This window comes from Limulus polyphemus, unplaced genomic scaffold, assembly GCF_000517525.1.
Source record: "Limulus polyphemus unplaced genomic scaffold, Limulus_polyphemus-2.1.2 Scaffold415, whole genome shotgun sequence".
In the NCBI taxonomy this organism is placed as follows: Eukaryota; Metazoa; Arthropoda; class Merostomata; order Xiphosura; family Limulidae; genus Limulus; species Limulus polyphemus.
The window spans coordinates 18904-39442 of NW_013666025.1; the positions used below are offsets into that span (position 1 = coordinate 18904).

Here is a 20539-nt window from a genome sequence, read left to right on the forward strand (position 1 = left end):
GGCTTTTGTTCTCAAGTCTCAAGCTAGCATGTACAAGTTTCTATATGGACTTCTATGCAGTTCCTCACAATATGTACTTTCAAGTTAAACATCTATTTTTTATAGTCTATTTCACCTCTTCTGTGTAATTAGCTGTTTGATTAATTATTTTAGTTCGTCTATACTATAATCAGGGGGAGTTAATATTTCAATACTACAAGATCTGATGATCCCACAACAACTAGATGGTGCTTTTAATAGATTATCCTCAACCTTAATGGATTCAATTTCCACCACAAAATGGAGAGCTTCTTTTAAAGATGTACACCTACTTTGCTTCAGTCTAATTTTCATATCCTTGTCAAATGACGAATTTATTGACATATGAGCAATTTCCAGATGCTATAATAAACGAGAAAAAAGTTTCTTCTTTCCTATATTTCCTGTTCCAGAACTTTGATCTGGATATTTCTTTTTATTGCATCACTCCAAACCTGTTGGATAAAGCATCTATCAATGCTAGACCATTGTTACAGCTCTTAGCTGGATGGTTAATTAATATCGTCAAAGCCAATTCTTTAAAATGGGCAGCAAGATAAACAGCTTGTTGTTCACTATTCCATCTGTTTACTCTGGAAATGATTTCTAACTGAGCCTGGTATCATTATTATAGTTCCTTACCATTATAGCCAGTTTATTACTCGGTTTGCCAATGTTGAACTGATCAGCTAAATTCTGGAACTTCATTTGGCAATGTCAAGACTGAAGTAGTCCAGGAAGGCCTTGTAATAACAAAGGGCACAGGAGTATTAGTAATAGGTGTAGACTAAATAAGTTCTCCTATTTCATATTTTATAATAAATGGTATTTTAGGTTGGAACTCTTGAGCAAATGCAAAAGGAATATGGCTGGTTTAATCTTCACTTCACCAATTCGTTTTCCAAGTGTTTTATTCTGCTACTGATGTTCTTTTCTACCTCAATAATATCTTTTTTTACTTCTTCAACTTTGTCATTATAGCCTTGCCTGCTTTTTTGATGCTTTTTGTACTTTTTCAATCTTATTGTTGTAACCCCTCTGTATATCTCCAAATGCTTCACCATTCTTGCTTTTATTCAGAGTTAATTTCATTTTTAATTTTTATTTAAATATTATGTCTCTCTTTCAACTCCTTTCTTACATTCTCATCTCTTGATCATCTTTCAAGTTTCTGTCTCATTCTTATTGGCTCTCTTTTCATAATCTTATAATTTCCAGTAACGTTTAAATCTCGCTTCTGAATCTAGTTGGCACGTCAACTTGCTGAAATTGAGCCAAGTTATATTTTGTTTTCACCAAAATAATCCCACTTTTGACATAACTTGACACAACGTTGTTATTTTATTGGGCTGGTTCTTTTGAATTATTTGGTAACAACAGGCTAAGTGCAGTTCATATAATATATTAAAAAATTAGTTTATTTCATTATTAGCGTTGTTCAGTGCTGTAACTTGTGGGCCTAAGTGACTTTACAATGACGTTCAAACAGAAATACCTCGCTAATGGTGCAATATACGTCTAACGTAAAGCAAAAATTAACTTACTTGTAAAATTTCACAACTATTCGATTGAGCAACTGAATATATGTGATAACTAACACTGATACAAGTACTTCACTTAAGCTAAATACTTCATTGAACAAAACTGACTGACTCCCTTCTCATTACTTATCGTATTTATAACATAGTATTTTTACTAGACACTTAGTACAGTCTTTTGATCACTATATTTCTAAAGGTTCTAGTTATTCTGAAACTAATTCAGCGTCATACAGCTTCTATATCACATTTAAATTAAAACGTCGAAAATACAGCTTATTAACAATTCTTGTGGAAATCATTGCACTAGAGAATACTGTTACGACAGCGGTAGTCACGTGACTCTGGTAACACGTAATGCCTTCTAGAAAGATCGGGGAACATCACGAATAATCCAGTATTTGCTAGACACCCTCTATTCTTGTATATAAGTGCGCCAGACAATTAATCGGAATAGAATTGCAGACAGACAGAAACGGACAAATGAGTCAAGCGCGGTAGTAAGTAAGTGCGTCAATCATTCCCTGTGAATCATAACGTGTTTTTATAAAATTAGTTAAGTTAAATTGGCTGTGGAATTTAAGTGTATTGCAAAGTTGAATTGAGAAAGAATAAACTAGTTTTATTTCAGAAATGACTTGTGTCGCTAAAGTTTCATCGGAAAGAAATTATACGGGAAATTAACTAACGACCAGAGACGTAACAATACTATACAATTAAGCGAAAGTATTTCTTTTCAAAGCATTCAAGCATTACTTTTGAAGCAGGTATTTTACTGTAATATGGAAGATTAGGCCATAATTGTTGTACTAATTACTAATAAATATTATGCTTTTATTTCTTTATTTCAGGCATTGAAGATTCTGCACTTTCAAGATACGATATACGGCACAAACCATGTTTATTTTACTGATGTTATAGTAAAATCAATATTTTTATTAGAATTGTTTGAAAATATAATAACTTGTTTTAGGGGTAGTATTTAACTGTCTACGCAGGAGTAAATGGTTTTTGACTGAATAAATTTTATTTTATATTAATGCTTTTAGTCAGGAAAATTCTTTATTAGAACTATAGGTGGCTCAACATGAAAGTGAGTATGGCGGAGGACGGGGAGTATTTTAGTATTGGTAGTATTATCACTTGCAAAACATGTTTCAGTCAGAAGGTAGAAGGAGAAGTTGTGGCTTTTGATCATCAAACGAAGATGCTCATGTTAAGTATCCTTTTCTATAAGGAAGGAAACTAACTATTCTTTATATCACTTTTGGTTCACAATAGGTAGTCAGTAGACCTACAACAGTACAAGTACAACGCAGTGAGCACTAGTGTACTAATACGAAACTCATATTCTCACTAGTTTAGTAGTTATAACGTTATGGGCTACGCTGTATCATATTTATTAGCCGTTGGTACAATTAGAAGGCCTAGGCGTATTTTTTGGGCTCATTCAGTAGAGTAAATACAAAGCTAGCGTGTAATTACGTTTACTACTGTTGTTCAGAAATATGAGCTAAGATACTGTTAGTTTTACTAAAGTTTGGAAGACAAGATGCACATATTTTCTTCGACAGATTTTCTCTCCATTCAGATTAATGAGATTGTAGAATGGTTTGTTTGATGAGGTTAATGTATATTGTAGCTGGATATGGATCTGAAATGCTATATTTAACTTGGATTATTGATGTTGTTGGTTTTCTTTGTGGGTAAGAAGGTGATCTCAATTGACTTAATATTATGTATAATATGATAATAATTTTCTTTCACCCCACATTTTCATATGTTCATAACTATACATGGATACCCAAATAAATAATAAACTGTGTAATTTAATGATGGGAATAAAAGAAGTTGCTCTTTTATGCTATGTAAAATTCTCTATTTCATATCAAAAAAATTTCCTCTGTTTAAGAAAGGTGTAAATTAAAAAATTATAAGAGTATCCTAGGTCAGAACACCAAAACTGTCTTGCAGGGTTTTTATGCCTATAGTACAAGCAAAGAAAAAATAACACTCATCATTTAAGGGATTATAAAGATAACCTTCTGTATTTGCATTAAGGAGAAAAAGAACATAAATTTACAAATACTTATACTGCTGAGGGAGAAGAAGAGATTACCAAGCTGAAACATTTTATTATAAAGTGAAACTTTTTTTTTTTTTTTTTTTTAAGTTTATGCAGCTGTTGAAGAACCTGTTTTACGAAAACTAGGAAAATTTTGTCTGAATAAATCTTCTAGGTCTAACAAGATATATTTAAAACTTTGAAGCAGCTTAGCTAAGAGCTAGGATGTGTAACTTATTTCTCAAGAATCTCTTGTCTTCTAAGATTCCTGACAATTGAAAAATTGCCAACATGATTTCTATTTTCCAAAAGAAAAGGATAGTTAAGTAAACTATGAGCCTATTAACTTATGTTTAAGATCTTAGAATCTATTGTTAGATGACATTTAGAAAAGCATTTGAAAATTTTTGTCACTTAATTTTTAGCATGGATTTGAAAGTGGATTAATATTTTTGATAAGGCTTCCTTTTGTTGAATGGGGGTCTTTGACTGCTGCATTCTATCTTGGTTTTTAGGAAATGTTGGATAAGGCACATTGCAAAAGACTATTTAGTATATTGGATACTTATCAAAATACTCAAATTTAAAAATGAATAAAACTTGAAAGCAAAGAGTAGTGATAAATTTATTGGCACTTTTGAGATTTGGACAGTGTGACTAATTGAGTCCCTTGAGGCTCTATTTTGGGGCATTTGTTATCATTTGTCATTGATTTTTTTCGCTTTTTGGATTGTAGTGTTCCAAATTTTCATTAATGAAGTTATTTGTTTGTTGTGAATTATAAACTAGTGGGATGGCTTGAAATCATAAGTGCTTTAAGTTTAAGTTCTTTTAAACTTTTTTGGATATGTGAGGGGCTACACTGAATTTTGTTTCAGTCTTTAAGTTAATTGCTTTGTTGATTGAAAGTTGACCTAAATGAACTGAATGGTTTTCTCTAACCCTGTTCTCATGTTCATTCTTGTATTGATCAAAGGTCACACATTAGAGATGCATCTTATCTCTAGTTTGTATTCTGAAGGACAAGCACAGACCATAATTTCAGGACACGTCTACATTAGAAACATGATGTTTAAACTGCCAAAAACATCACCTCACATTTAAGATTTACTGTGTTATTTGATTACATTTGAACTGGGAATTAAGTACTGAAATTTTCAGTATGGTGTAGGTTAATTCATGATAAATGGGCTTAGGCTTAAAGTTATAACAAAATTAAAAAAGACTTATCCCAGAATGTTAACATAGAAAAATATGTTCAGTTAATTTTATTAATCCCATCAAAACTGTTACACAATTATTATTATTTTTTACATTTTCTTTATCAGTGCTGACCAACTGAATATAAATACCAGCCAAAATTCTAAGAATTTATGAGGAAAAGCAATGGAGAATATGTATAAATATGTCAACCATGCTATGTCTGCCATATCCAGTGTTGACAAGGCCTTTCACCCAATAAGAGCTCATCAAGCCAGCTGGGGGGTATGGAAGACTTAGTACAGGTTTAGGTATTATTTATATCATCAGTTGCTTGAACAAAACAAAGATCACATGAGCCACACACTTCACTCATGGTGCTTACAAAACATGTTACTGATCTTCTGCTGTAATTTATTGTTGTTTGATTGCAGGATTGCTGTTCAAGTGAGTTGGAACTACAGAAATAAAAAAAACATAAAATGAAAGAAAATAGATGTAGAAAGGTTAACAGTGGAAATTGTAAATTGAGAAGAACATTAATTCAATAGAATGCCCATTCAAAGGAGAAGAAAATTTAATTTTATTTCATGTTTTTCAACTTTTCATTTCACTCTGCCTTGATGATTTCACTACAGTTATGGTAAGGGTAGAGAAAATAGCAGATAAGCTGTAAAGTTTTACAAAAAACATATCTGGTTAATATTTTTCAGATCCCATATTTTTACACATTGCTTATTTTTATCAAAATAAGGACTCTTTTTAAACATTTCTAGACTGAAAAATTATCTGATATTTCATATAACTGGGAATTTGTTTTTATAAGTATAATATAGGTTGAAAAATCAGAAAGCTTACTGTAATTCTTATAATTTGGCAATTTTAATAAAACGTATATAAGAAATGATCTTAACTTGAACTCAGAATGTCCAAGCAGTACTGGAAAAGGTAATTTGAGTGATATCAACATAGTGAACTTGAATTTTGTAGAAGATGTAGTTGTGAAAAAAGAAGCTAATAGCAATCCCCCTCCACTTCCTCATCTGAACATAGAAAAAGTAAGTACACTATGAAATAGTCTTAAAAAGCTTTGTCAACTGTACTTGCCTTATCATTATTTTTTTGTTAATAAGTAAATGTGAAACAAATTTTTCTAAAGCAGAATAAATGTGTGTAAAGTTTATTTTGAATGTCTAGAAAATTTCCAAATGAAATGAGCCTATTAATATGTCATGAAAGTGATGATCTATAGAATCCCCTGTGAGTTAATTCAGTTGTTTAATGCTTTTTTCACATATATACCTACATACATATAAACAATAATTTTTTTTTAAAGATGGAATATTTCTTGTATACTTTATGGACTTAATTTGGAGCTTTGCTCTGTCTGCTAATGGGACTTTTAAAAGGTTTGTAATGGTCCACATTTTATTAATAGTTGAACAATAGAGCGAATGCTCAAATAGAAGAACGTCAAAGACTTCGCACAGCTTTGGCTTCAGGAGTCAGCCCAGAAGGTTTAAAGTTATTCTTGGCCATAACAAAAACGTGAGTTTGCTTTCTTTTTTTTCCCCATTCTTTCTCTCTACAGTTAAGATATAATTTTCTATCATAATCTGTAGTGAATTTGTTGTTGTAAACTTTGTACAACAAATATTTTTCATGTGATTGCTCTGTTTCAGTCACTTAATTTAAAAAGAAACAGCTACATGAAGTTTTCAAAGTGACTTATGATGCTACATCTAAGATTAATAAAAGCAACAGACAGATGATGGACAGAAAGCCCTTATGTAACGGCAGCTGTTGTTTTTTTTACATTTCAAAAGGAATGTGTACACGTGCATATATACATAAAATACATATTCTCAACGAACATTTAGATGAACAAAAAAAGGGGGAAACAATGATTAATCCATATTATTTCACATTATAATTTGTTTTGAATATTCACTTTAAAAATTTGTTTAATAACCAGCTTGTACATTAGAGACAAAAGTTATTTGTAAATCTCCTTTAATATTCATTGTTATTTGACTTAAAACTACCATTTGTAACAAAAATAGGAAAAAAGATGAGAGTAGAGATTTTCAATGCAGCATCAATAGTATGGCAGGAAAAAAAAGCTGTATTTAATCCATTTATTGTAAATTTCTACTTTTATGGTTATTAAGCACATTCTGACAAGAAAATTTCCTGTTTCCAACAAGCCTACTGATTTTAGAAACCATTCAGGATAGGCTTATAAAAAATACCTACAAGTAGCTAAAGAAAATCTAGCATTTATAAAATTTAAGTCATGTGTGAGTTGGATTTAATTATAATACTGGTAAAGATTTTATTAATTCATGACAATGAAAAGGAAAAATTGAAAAACCTAGATGCATCAGCAGACAAGTCTATGTATTGTTGAGTAACTGATCAATAACCCCCATTTTATTAAAATAAACAGCTAATCACTTTTGAAATCTGTAAACATTAGGTAAAAAACAAAATTGATTTTGTTCTTAAAACACTTTGTGTGAGATCTAATACATTGAAGATTTCCCACCTTGTAATAAACTTGGCTATTATTATTATTGTTGTTGCTTTATTCTTGTCATTCTAGCAAAACAGTTTTGTTTTGATTGACATCATGAGTGATATTGGGCATAGTTTCTTAGTTGTGATAATTGACATTTTAAAATAACTTATTAAGGAAATCTTAAACATTCTTCTTGGAGTTATTCATTTCACTTACTGTTGATGGATTTTTTATTTATTGGATTTTTTTTAATTAATGACATTTAGTTGTGAAAACTGGTATAACCTTCTTGTCCTCATTAACTTGATTACATTATGAGTGCTGCATAGACAGTCAGTTGTATTCCACTAACAGCTGCTTCAATTTATTTTTCTTGCAAATATATATTATTCAAGAAATGAAAATTTAAATGGTTGTAAAGGGGGTTAGTTGTACATCCCTATAAAAAAGTAAAATAATTACATAGCATCAAAGAATATATTTAGAATTTACAGATACTTGGATTTTAATGGGAGCAACTAAACATTTAGATCCTGTTGTCTTACTGTTCTTAATAAAGAATTTTCTTTTAAAATGCTTCTAGTCCGTTATTGTGTTTTTTGATATCTGTCATTAGTTTTTCTTCTCTTTGTTCTGTCCTAACTTACTTTTTATTGAAATACAATTATTTGTATGTTTCTCAACTGGCAAATAATAAACCAGCATTATTATGTTTTTTATGAGTTAACTTTTCACTGAACACAAATGTAAAAATAATTAGAAATGCATGTGAAGTTTTAGCATTTAATACCCTATTATACTGCAGGGGTTTAGAGGGCAAGAAACAATGCTGTTATAAATTAAATTATTAGTTCTCCTAACAGGACATTACTGTCTATGAGTTTTTCTTTTCCAATAGCTTATGAGAGAGAGAAAGTTTTAAAAGAAAATTAGCAGAAGACAGTTCAAATCTTTAATGATTGTTTCTGAATAGAATTTGGTAAACAAAGACAAAAAAAATTCAAAATGATTAATTCCTAATTCTACTTTTTCAAAATCCAGACATGGTAATATGTGTATAGACTTTACAGAGAGTAATTAGAAAGTTTTTTCAAAGGCAGTTGTAAATAGCTGAAAAAAAAAGACAAAAAATTATCCATAACTTCTAAGTGATTGTGTACCAGGGTGCTAAACTTTAAGATGTTTGATAAAATATTTTACAAATTTGTATTCAGTGAAATGTCAGTCTTCCTCTTCATAAAAAAAAATAAAAAAATGTTAAGTGATCATATCGTTCACATTTTGTATACATGTATACATTTAAAACAGCTTTTATTTGTACTTACAGCATAAACGAAGTGACTTGGCAAGGAAAGAATATTGTTGTGATGAATCAAGTTACCATCAGTCCTCCCTATCGACCTGAAGATTGCAAGGGAAAGGGTGATAACAATGCTTTAACACATGTGAAGAAAATAGTGAGTATTATTATTCTTTGCTTATTTAGCTTCACCATGTAACTTCAAACTCGTTTAAGACAATATTGTGAATGGTTTAGTCATTGATACCATATTGTGCACTTTGTTTACCAATTTTACTTTCTCTATGATAACATAGGCCTCCATTGGTTTTATTGTCTTGAAATTTTTACATATTCTGCAGTAATTCCTGTATGCTGAATCCAAAAATGATATCCATTTTTCTCCATCACTTACAGATTTTTCACAAAATGTCATAGGTACTTTTACGTAAGTGAATCATTTTTGTTGAAATCGAATCACATTTTGCTTAAAATTTTTACAACCATTGGCTATATATTTCTCTAGAGCATTTGTGACATGATCGATCGTTCTAGAACCCAAACATCACAAAAACATAATAATAAAAAATAGTCGTTGTGGTAACTGGTTTGCATGTATTTATTGTATAAATTGTAGGTTTACAAATTGACTTGTGATAGTAGGTGTTTTTGGTTTCGGTTCTTGTTTTTTTTTTAGCTTATTACATAGAATTTGTGGATTTGCTTGTCATAAACATATGGGATGGAGTAATGAAAACTTGCATGATTTACATATACTAAATTGGATAGATATTTACCTTAAATTAGAGTTGGTGGTAGGTGGCATCAATTGACTGCTTTCTTTCGAGTCTGTCACTTCAAAATTAGAGATGATTGGCACAAGTAGCCGTTATGTATCTTTATAAGAAACCTAATGAACAAACACAGCGTGTTAGTGATTTTAAATTTTTTTATCTTTTGTATCTAAATGCTTTTTCTAAAGTATCTTTGTAAAAGTTATTTTTGATAGCCCTGATTCTGGATTACAGACTTTCTTTGGAAACAGACTTGTTTAAAGTTAGTATTTCAAAGATGTAATGTAGATGTTTACTGTCTTGTGTGTTATTTTTTTCTTTTTAAAGATCTTATTTTAATGTGTGTCATGTAAATAGCCATCTGGCATTTCTTTATTTACTTTTGGTCAAGACAAGAGTGGTTTCAGAGGGTATAGGAGTGTAATTATTTGAGATTGGTCAATGCTGTAAAGGTGAAAATGTGGGATTATTTTTAACATTAAATATATTTTATATTACACACTTATTTGAAATCTGTAACAATACATTTTTTTTCTGTTATTTAATATGTAAATATAGCTGAAGGAAAATCAGTAAAGCCCTAAATGTTCAGTCTGACTAACATTATATGTTGTGACATCATGCAAGTTTAAAAGTGTAAATTTGCATAAATAAATAATTACATATTGATCATAGTAATAAATTATGACTTTGTGTTTTGAAATTATACATTTGATGGGCTGATATCAGTATGCAATGTTGTTGTGTCTTTATTTCACTTTAGGCCTATGTAATGTCATGGTGTAGCAAGGCAGTTAAAAAACTCAGCATGGTAAGGTAAATTAGATAGTAAAGAAGTATGGCTATACTTAAGACAGTTAAAAGTAAGCTATAATAACATAATGTGGCAAAGAAATACAGATATTTAATATGAAGTTTTCCAAAAAAATTCACTTTTAAACTTATTATTCCTTATTAATTTAAATGAGGGAACTTGCAGCTAAACTTTACAATGTTGTGGCATGTTCTCCCACAAGCTGTGAGGGTAGGTAAATGTTAAACTTCCAGAAATAAAGAGCCAAACATAACACAGTGTTATCTTTGGACTTCTGCTTTGTTATTGTGCTACAAGTATTGTTAATTTCAGTAAATGTTTGAACTTATTAATAGCAGTAGAATTTTACTTTCACACGTTTTTTTAAAGGAATTGAACTTTATTAGGCATCTTCACCTAAACTCAGATTAGTAATTTGTAAAATCCTTTCAAATATGCGAGGACATCTTTTTTTGAATAAAAAAAAGGTCAGTTGCATTAAAATTTGAGTAGCAGGTGTCAAGTGTACCAAGTAATGCAGTTTTGAGTGGGAAAACTCTTATAGCTTCCAGGGGCCACAGACCCCTTCTGCCTTGGCTGCTTTCAGTAAATTTTCACTTTGATCTCTCTTGTCCCTGTTCCTATCAGTTACAGAAATAAGATTAAACAAAACTACCATCAATATTGCAGTTAATCTCACTAATTACTGCTGGGTTTTCTTTGGGTATTATATAAGAAATGAGTGAGTTTCTTCCTATATTTGTAGGTTTAGAGTTAATATTGTAACTGATAAAAACATAAAATTACCCAATATAGTGCAACATTGGACCCAATCTGTTGTGAATGGTATGTAAATGGTAACTTGAAGGATAAAGAAACATGGTAATGTATCATTAAATTGGAGTACAATCTTGTAATCTTGTATATTCACAGATAAACTAATAAACGTTTTTTGTTAATTTGTATAACAGAATTGAGGAAAAACAACACAATTGTACTAGTAGAATATTTTGCACTCAGAAGTATATTTTAACCTTGGTGTTTTTCTTAACAGGTAGAGAAACATGTAAAAGATCAACAGTTACAACAACTTCAGCAGAATTCACAAGCTGCTCCATCCCGGTCTCCACAGCAGCAACCTTCTCTGACTTCTCCCTAAGCTAAGACTGACTGTTACTTCACTGTTATTTCAACTTTCTCAAAAAATAAACCTTACCTGTATTGGGTGGTTAAATTTCTGGTCTTCTCTCTCCACAGATACATTTCCACATACTGTTACTGTTCTTTAATTTGTTACTACAAAAATGCTGTCACAAGCTAGTTCTAAATGTTTTTTTTTTTAAACTAAAGTTTGTGTGCAATTTTTGGATAAAGTTGATTTAATATAATGAGCAAAGCACAACTTTTTTGATTAATTTATATTTGATGTAAAATCAGTATCTGTACAACTCCAGGTAAGTCCATTGTACAAGTTTTGAATTGTACATACCTCAAAAACTGTCTTTTGTCTTTGAAATAAATCCATGTACACAGCATGATTACATTTCAACTTGGTAGACAGCATGTTTGTGGAGAGTTATATATAGCAGTTGATATGAAGCTGTCAAACTGTTTCAAACGTGTGACAGTGGAGGTACAACAATTTTCTGTGTGTGAAGAATAGCATGAAATATTATAGAAATCAACAAAGCTAAAACTAATAGCCTTTAAGTAAATCAAGTTTACGTTTATAAGTGAAATTAACCACACAAGAGCCATGTAATAAATTAATATTGAAATACAAGACACACCATATCTGTAAGATATTTTGGGAATATTAGTTAATGTTCATGTTTAGAATAGCAGAATTGGGAATAATAACACACATTTAGGATATTCATATGAAATTTGTCAGTTTTCTTTAATATTAATATCTGTAAAAAACCTAAAGCGAAGAAAGAAAATTACAGGTCATCACTAGGGTTCATCATATGTATTCAAAGGTTATGTCATATTATACATCAAACAGCATGAAATGGTGATCTTTAAAGTGGAGACTTTGAATGCTGTTTTCAAGTAGTAAAGTAGTCATATGCTGGCGTTAAATATTTTGAAAGTATGTAGTTTGAAGAATAATTTTACTATAGAGCCAAAAAAAAAAAAAGATTTACTCAAGAAAATGTGGTTCAAATATATTGTTAGAACTTACTTGTAGAGGTAGCAAATTTATTTCCAAATCACAACATTATGCTGATAAGAACAGAAGAATGAATTTAGTAGGTAACTTAAATTTATGGGATATTACTGCAAAGTGATAGAATTCAGAAGATTTTGGATTTTTTGTAACTTTCACAGGAAAGTGAAAATGTAGCAAAAATTATTAAATAAAATGTATTTATTTAAACAACATTTCCTCCACAGAGAGTTAAATTCACTTTAGTATATCAGTCATGTATTAACGATATTACAAGAGCATTATTGAGTATTTATTTTAAATAATGCCCATCAACACAAAGTCTGGAAACATTAATTCAGTTGTAGAGGTGTTGCTAATACATCATTTCTGTCAGATATTCATGGTATTTGTCAATGGGGCCAAGGACAGATTCTCTGTTTCAAAACTGTTTCTTGTACTAAAATATTTTGTTCATATTATTACATGCAAAGTAAATTTTTTCTGATTTTGTGTGTAATATATTAAATGAGTACTTGAATGCAGGTGATAACTTGGCTGTCCATGCTAAACAAATGGCTTTAGATTTATCTTGTTTCAAACAGGTTTACCTGTATTTCAGGTAAGAACAGATAATCTGTTTGAAGATTGTAGACTGCTCTTTTTGAGGACTGAACAACAGAAGAGCTGGTGTTAAACATACCAATCACAGCAATAAAAACACTTTGTTGTTTCAGGTTGTAAAAAAGTTTTCAGGGATTTTATGATAGTTACTGTTTATTTTGTTTTCAAAAGATTTTAAATATCAGAGTATATGTTTTTAAATTTGTAATTTAACATTTTATCCACTTTGAGGATTCAACAACTTCATGATAATGGTTTTCTGTTTCAGAAAATTTACTAACTTACTACGTATTACAGATTTGAACAATTTTTATGTTTTGCCCTTTTTTATATTTTATTTTAAAAATATTTGTTTGTTCAGCTAAACCTGCTACTGTTGACCATGTAATTTTTCTGTTACCAGGCTTATATTTATTTTTTGGCATTGTTTCAACAATGTTATTGTTCTTGTTTTGCCGATAAAATTATTTTCTACATTCCCTTAATTATTTAATACTTTTTTTTATCTGTCAAAGAAATATACTTGTATAGTTTAATTTATTTAACATGATCTTTTTCTTGTAAATAGCAATTTTGCAGTCTTATTAGATAAGAAGCATAAAATAAAGATAAAATCTTTCAGAATTTCCATACAACTTTGTGGAGGGAGAAGTTCCAGTTAATTAGAATGAAATTTAACCTTTTCTTGTATACCTACTGACTAATTTGAAATCTACAGTTTGCTAAAAAGAGAGGTTTGCTTGATATAGTTTCAGTTGAAACCTTTTTTTCCAGTTAAAAGCATAAAAGGAAGACTGTTTCATTTGGATTGCAAAGCATTCAGATTATGACTTACTACTGCTTCACAGACAATAAACTTATAGTTCAGTGTTTCACGTCAGAACTTATTTTAAAATATTCAGAACTTTTACTGTTCTTATGAATTATCGTAAACTGAGATCATTTTATTTTTACATAAAGCCCTAGAAGATTTCTTTTTTCAGTGAATTTGTGGGAATGGAAGTAAATCTGTAAGGCTGTCTTATTTGTAATCAAATTGAAATTTTGATTTATATTTTATGCCCAATGTATTTTTGGGCCACAATCTTGTACAATTTTTAAACGCCTGGTTGTTCTAATGAAAAGTATTTTGTATTATTTTCTATAAATGTATCTGTACTCTTGAAACATATTAGTTTTGTCAAAAATATTAAGTTTTCTTCTTTTTCAAAAAAAGGTTAGCTAAAATACCAACAGTCTAAAACAATCTCAGATGTAAGAATTTCAAAAAAAAAACGTTTGCCTCTATAATAAACTATAAGTGACATTCTTTTCAATATTTTTTTGTCCTAATATTTAGTGTAATAATTTATTTTGGGATTTCTAACCCCAAAAAAATATTCAAGTTTAGCACTGTTACAGAAAAAAAAGTTTTTTTTTTCTTTTTAAAGAAATTCCTTATAAGTGATCAATGTGTAAGGGAGGCTGTCATCATTAAAGGTTGTTGGAAATCAGATATTAAAAGCAGAAAAAAATATGGGATATAGAAATGGGTTAAGATTGCAAAGGGAAAAAAATAATGCCATTGTCTAAGAATTGTGAAACAAACTACAAGAGACTAGTGTAGATCAGTCCTAGCTCTAAAACCTGGCACATCCATACTGCAATATTAATAAAAAAACTAGCAAGCATGGTTCTGCAGTAACTTCTGATATGAAAATCCCAAAACAATCATGACAGTGAAACAGTCAAGTGTGATAGATTTACCTGTAAGAGCTTTAAAAAATTTTTTGTGGGCTGTTAGGCTGGAAATTGTTTAAAAAAGTAATAAAAATCTGTCAACAAGTCATTCACAGAGGAACCACATGGAACACTGCACTGGGAAAACTCCAGGTGTTGAAGAAAAAGAAGGCAGTCTGTATGGAAGCTGTATCTAACAAATAAATGAACTCTTTACTGATCATTTCCATCTGCTTCTGCTGCATGATCTAAAATAAATTAAAAAGTTTTTGAAGTTTGTGAATGCATGATAGAGCTGATGCTTCTATTAATTTTAACACTGGCACAATCCTTTTGAAGATATATTTATAAAGGTGGGGAGTTGATTCATGTTAAGAAAATTATCTTCAGGAGCTAAGCTATCTTATAGTAAAATGAGTTATGAAACTTGAAACTACATAAATAGTGTGACCATTTTGAAATGTTTTAGTGTGTAGTAACTCAGTTTGTGAACATTTACCAATAATTATTTGTCTTATAATTACTTAGTTTTAAGTTCACTAAGGATTTTTTGTGAGGGACACACACTAAGAAGCATAACCCATCATCCACTAAATGTAAACAAAATATCAAATGTGGTTAAGACATTTACCTGTTGAAGCTATTAATATTTATGAAAATATTAGGCAACTGTATTGAACACTTATCTTGGAAAAATGAATCGATTAGTAATACTATAAATGCTTTGGTTTGTCATAATTTTACAGCCTTGTCTGCTTCATTCTTAGGCTACAAAGCAATCCTTACAAAAAAATAACTACATACCAAGAAGACTTGGTAGCTTTTGATCTGATTTTTATGGTTTCTAGAAATTCAATGTTTGGGAGAGATCAGTGAAGTTGATTCCTTTCATTGAATCACTGATAGACATCTCTTCTCAGTAAGTAAGAGAAATACCAATATATGAAATTGTGATTTTTTTAAATCCTGAATTGAGAAAAAAACTCATGCTAATGTGGCAAACTTCAATACCATGTAGGTCACCCATGTGGCTTGTAACAACTATTCTCCTCGTATCTATAAAAACCTTAAAAAGATACACTCTGTGATAACCTACCAAACTGGATCAAATATCACAATCATAAATAAAGGAAGGAAAATTTAGTGACTTATAAGTCAGAACAGGAACCATAGTTTTGCATATCTGGCTTACACTAAAGAATGAGGGGATGTTGAATCTTGACGAAATTAGGAAAGCAAAACACAGACGACATGAAATTTAAAAAAAAGTCATTTTAGAAGAAATGAATGTTATATTCCTTTTATGAATAGAGAACCAAAAGCAAGATTGGGCAATTAACTTCTCTAGTAGGTAAGAGAAATATTACCTTTTGTTCTTTTTAAAAACCAAGAACAGACAGTCTGCCCTCAGTAATATAAAATCTTAGAATCACCTACAACATGTCTGTATGTAAGCAGAGGTATTGGACTGTTCATGACCTAGATGAAATGTGGATGATCGTAAATTTTCACACTGAGAATCGTATACGTTTTATTTAAGAAAGTTTGGACCTGATATAAGGTGTTTTAAAATCTGGCATAGAAAATGATCAATGTACTTTACGCTATTCTTAATTGGCAATTTAAACCTGTTCTTAAACAAAATTACATGAAACTTCATCTGTTCTGGATTGTGTTAATTTTTCCTGGAAACCAACACATTGTATACAGATCATTGGTTTTGAATTGTTGAAAGGGGAGAGAGAGAGAAGGAAAAAATGCTAGTTTGCAAGAAAAGTGATTTATGTATGCATTAAAATAAGCATTAGAAACATTCTTTGCCAAGTCCCTAAAACTTTCCTGAATAAAACTTATGATTCTCAACATGTGTATGTCCAGTAATTTTTTTTTTTTCAGTAGAATTATTTTTTAAGAGGCAGTCATTTTAAATAAGGGAATTTCCTTACAATCACTCTGTGCGATGTGTTTGCTGCAGTAGAAATTGTGACATTGAGCAATAGGGTTGTTCATGGTCACCAATGCAGCAGGAAATCGGACACATAATTCTTATAAATTCTGATTAGATCTCGGTAAAGATGTACAGCATATTTTGATCTTGAATCACATTATATTTTTATTTCTAGTTTTCATGTTCCTTCAGTGTTGTAGATGGTCTACTAAAACATGTTTTTCTTAGTCAACTTACTATGCTGCTAATACATCACTGATATTGTGATTAAAATATGCAGCTCAGATCAGCTTACAGATGACATAGATTGAGTATTAAGTGACTGTGGCTCTGAAATCTCATTATGGATTGCAGGAATTTATACAACATATTGTTTCTGTTATTACAATAAATTTAGTGAGTAATAGAATTTTACTTAGAAATAGTGCATCACTTAGATTATGACAATCTTAATGATGATGATACGGGAAATGAGGCTGTGAGCTTTTTTATATTGCAACATGGATATGAAAATATTTGTAACTATGGTTAATGAACAGTCAAGTGTTCTTCAGCCTGCAGAGACTACTCTTCAAGTTACGACAGTCACTGTTAGTTCATTATAAATAATTCACATTGCTTGCGTATGGAAAATATAAGATTTCTAGAAACGTACCCTATCTTTTGAACTATTTAGGCAGTGGAGACACGATCTTGACATGCATGAACTTGAACTGTGTTTACTAGCTTCGACTAGGATAAAACTATTTGAAACTAAAATATTTTGCATAATACAATAGTTGAAACTCTAAAACAAAGAATGTATAGGATGATAATAAACTTGTTAAGTTGTGTTGGTCAGTTGTTTTAGGGCACAAATACTAACTTCTCAATGATATCCTTCAACTGATTTAATTGGCACACCATAGCATTGAAAGAGTTGATTTTTATAAGCTCCAAGATTACGTGAGACAATCTGAGGTTATCCTGTTACAGTTATAAACCTTGGGGTGTGTCTATCTCAAATTATTGGAAGGTAATCAGGTTTACTTGAATACTAGGGAGCTCAGAAACAGATAAATTTAGCTTGACTAGTAAATGAGAACTCTTAAAAAATTAATTTTACCCTATCATCAACCAAGTAGCATCATATATCCCCTAAAAGAGCAGTAACTTGATGACAAAAAATACTGAACTACTCGGAAAGAGGTTTTAAAAATAGGAAATGATAAGGATCTTAAAATATGCCATGCAATATTAAAAAATATTAGAAGTAGTTAACTAAGCAGAGAGGAGAGAGACTATTGCTGTCAAATCATCCTCGTAGATCAGTGCTAGTGGATCCTTCCAGCAAAAGGAAGGATCCAGAACCAGTCTTTATCTCACCTAGTTTGTTGGCTGAGTGAAAACCAGACAGAGGAAGCCAGCAAGCTGGAAAATAAGAAGTCAAATGCTTTTTTGTACTATGAACCATAGCTAAATTTCTTATAATACATTTATAAGTTTACTAATTTAAAAAGCGTCACAAATGGAAACCAACCAAACATAGGAAGCTGTTACATATTACTTGGAAGTAACATTAACAAAGGATGGAACTGCTTCCAAACTAATTGTAAGGGTTGCTTGCTGGGACACACGAACAAGACAAAAAAACTATATATTTTTCTTTTTATCTTAGAAAGGCAAACATTTTTTGCATACCAAAACTTTTAATGCTTAAAGTCTTTGGCACATGTATCTTATCAATGTGTGCGGTATTTTTAGAGTATCTTGCAGAACTGTGAAAAGAAGAAGACTTTTCAGATAGTGTATTACAGACCAGTTTTTACACAAAAGAAAGAGTTTGGTATAGGTTTGTATACCATTACTATCTTTATTATAAAACAATTAATTTGAACAAATACTTGTAGTCGATTGGAGAGAGAGAGCATTATTTATGCCCCTCTAACTTTTTTTATGCTGGAGACAAAGCTGTGACAAACACGCTATAAGTCTATAAAGCAGTCTGTATAAGATAAAGAATAACTCTCTATGGCAACCTATATTTGAATCTCAAAATGTAATTCTTGAACTAAACTCTGATGTGAAATGTCAAACATAGAAAGATGTGATAATATGTACAACGTTCTCTTTCTCCAAGTGCATGTGATTGAAGGCCACACTCATGTCAACAAGGATGTCACACACATTTGGGCAAGCACATTGTTTGCCAGCAGGGCAGATCTCTGCTTCTATTCATAGCATTGTTTATACTACAGTAACTACTCCAGGGGAAACCAAAGCTATGGCCTTGGTGACTCATCTATTGCCATGAATAACCAAGAAGATAGAAACTTAGTAGTTTCCTTGGTCAACGTTCTATACTAAGAATAAACCTAAAACACTGAACATTTTATAAACTATAGGTTAGGGGGATATAAAATTAATGTGTGGCAATATCTTGGCTATTGAAAACTGCAACTTTATTCTGAAATTATTTGCATGTTGTCAAGGATCACTCCTCATCGGTGGTATTGGATTCTCCCATGGAAAGTTTTCTGGAGAATTCCTTGGTCTTACACTACTGTATCTCTTAGTGACATCAGTGATGTACTGGTTGAGGACTATCTGGAGAGTGTTATTTTTGCTCATGGAATTATGGCTAACAAGTGGACGCTAGGAGAATTTACCCTATTGTAGTATGTATAAAATGGTTAATTCTCTTAGCCTTAGTTAGATCTCCTCCATAGTCATAGGGCACTCAACAGCTAGTTAATAGTGCTTTCTGTCATGCTGTGTATATATATATATATTGATTAAGCAGTGTTTGACATTTATGAGTCAGAAAAAATATTATTTTAAAATCACTGCAAACTTATGCTCAATATTTTTTCTTTAACTCGGTCACATCAGGAACTTATATTAACTCTACTAAACCTCTTGTTATACCAGTTGTTCTTCTTATATGAAGGTTATCAATGTACCTGGGAGTACCACAGACTAACAGCGAAAACATAAGAAGACAACTAATATATATCATTGTTGGTTAACAAAGTACACCTCCCCTCCTCCTGCAGCTGCTTTCCATAGTCCATTTATTGTAGGACTGGTTTCCCAGTGTATATTTCAACAGTCCAGTTGTTCAGAAGTCCATGGTTGCTGTGTTTGATCAATTGACCAGTATATCTTTGTATGGAATAGCATGAATACTCATTTCATTCTCCAATTGCTTGAGGTATGTGACAGTTGAACAAAAGGTATTAGTGAAAGCCATATGTTGGTGGACCCATACCATATTTGTCTCATTTCCAGATGGATATTCTTCTTGATAATGTTGTGCACTGTTACCTGTAGCATACAGATAGCTTTATGCCACTGACTTCTGTGTTGGCCAGGGGGTTAGGGTACTTGACTTGCAATCTGAGGGCCACAGATTCGAATCCCCATCCCACCAAACATGCTCGCTCTTTCAGCCGTGGAGGCATTATAATGTGATGGTCAACCCCACTATTCATTGGTAAAAGAGTTGACGGTGGGTGGTGATGACTAGTTGCCTTCCATCCAGTCTTTCACTCCTAAATTTGGGATGGCTAGCACAGAGAGCCCTCATGTAACTTTGCGCGAACTTCAAAAACAAACTTCTGTGTGTGTGTGTGTGGATTCTCACCTGTTATAAGATTCTACACTTTGCTTACAACTTGTGGAATGCATCTTGTTGCATGTCTCTTTTTGGATGGTTCTGGTGCCCCAAGTTTATCCATTTACTGTTTTCCAATTCCATTAAGTACAAGTGATATCACTGTCTTGGAAATTCTACATCCTCGATTTGAACATATCTTTATTAGTTAAGTGTATGTGCATTTTTCTACCTTTTTATTTTAATGTAGAAAATGTTTATCATTTTTCGTTTATTCTAAGTATGTTCAGTTT

At 31.1% G+C, this 20539-nt stretch overlaps 1 protein-coding gene across 1 annotated transcript in view; it reads left to right on the top strand.

Moving 5' to 3' along the window:
* Window positions 1-14300, top strand: part of LOC106458091 (protein LSM12 homolog) — a 16345-nt gene extending 2045 nt beyond the window's left edge. The window contains exons 2-6 of the mRNA XM_013917547.2: window positions 2626-2776; window positions 5746-5879; window positions 6260-6369; window positions 8670-8799; window positions 11263-14300. Coding sequence (XP_013773001.1) covers window positions 2644-2776; window positions 5746-5879; window positions 6260-6369; window positions 8670-8799; window positions 11263-11367 — 612 coding nt within the window. The 5' untranslated portion in view covers window positions 2626-2643 and the 3' untranslated portion in view covers window positions 11368-14300. The remainder of the gene's footprint in view (window positions 1-2625; window positions 2777-5745; window positions 5880-6259; window positions 6370-8669; window positions 8800-11262) is intronic.
* The last annotated feature ends 6239 nt before the right edge of the window (window positions 14301-20539 follow it).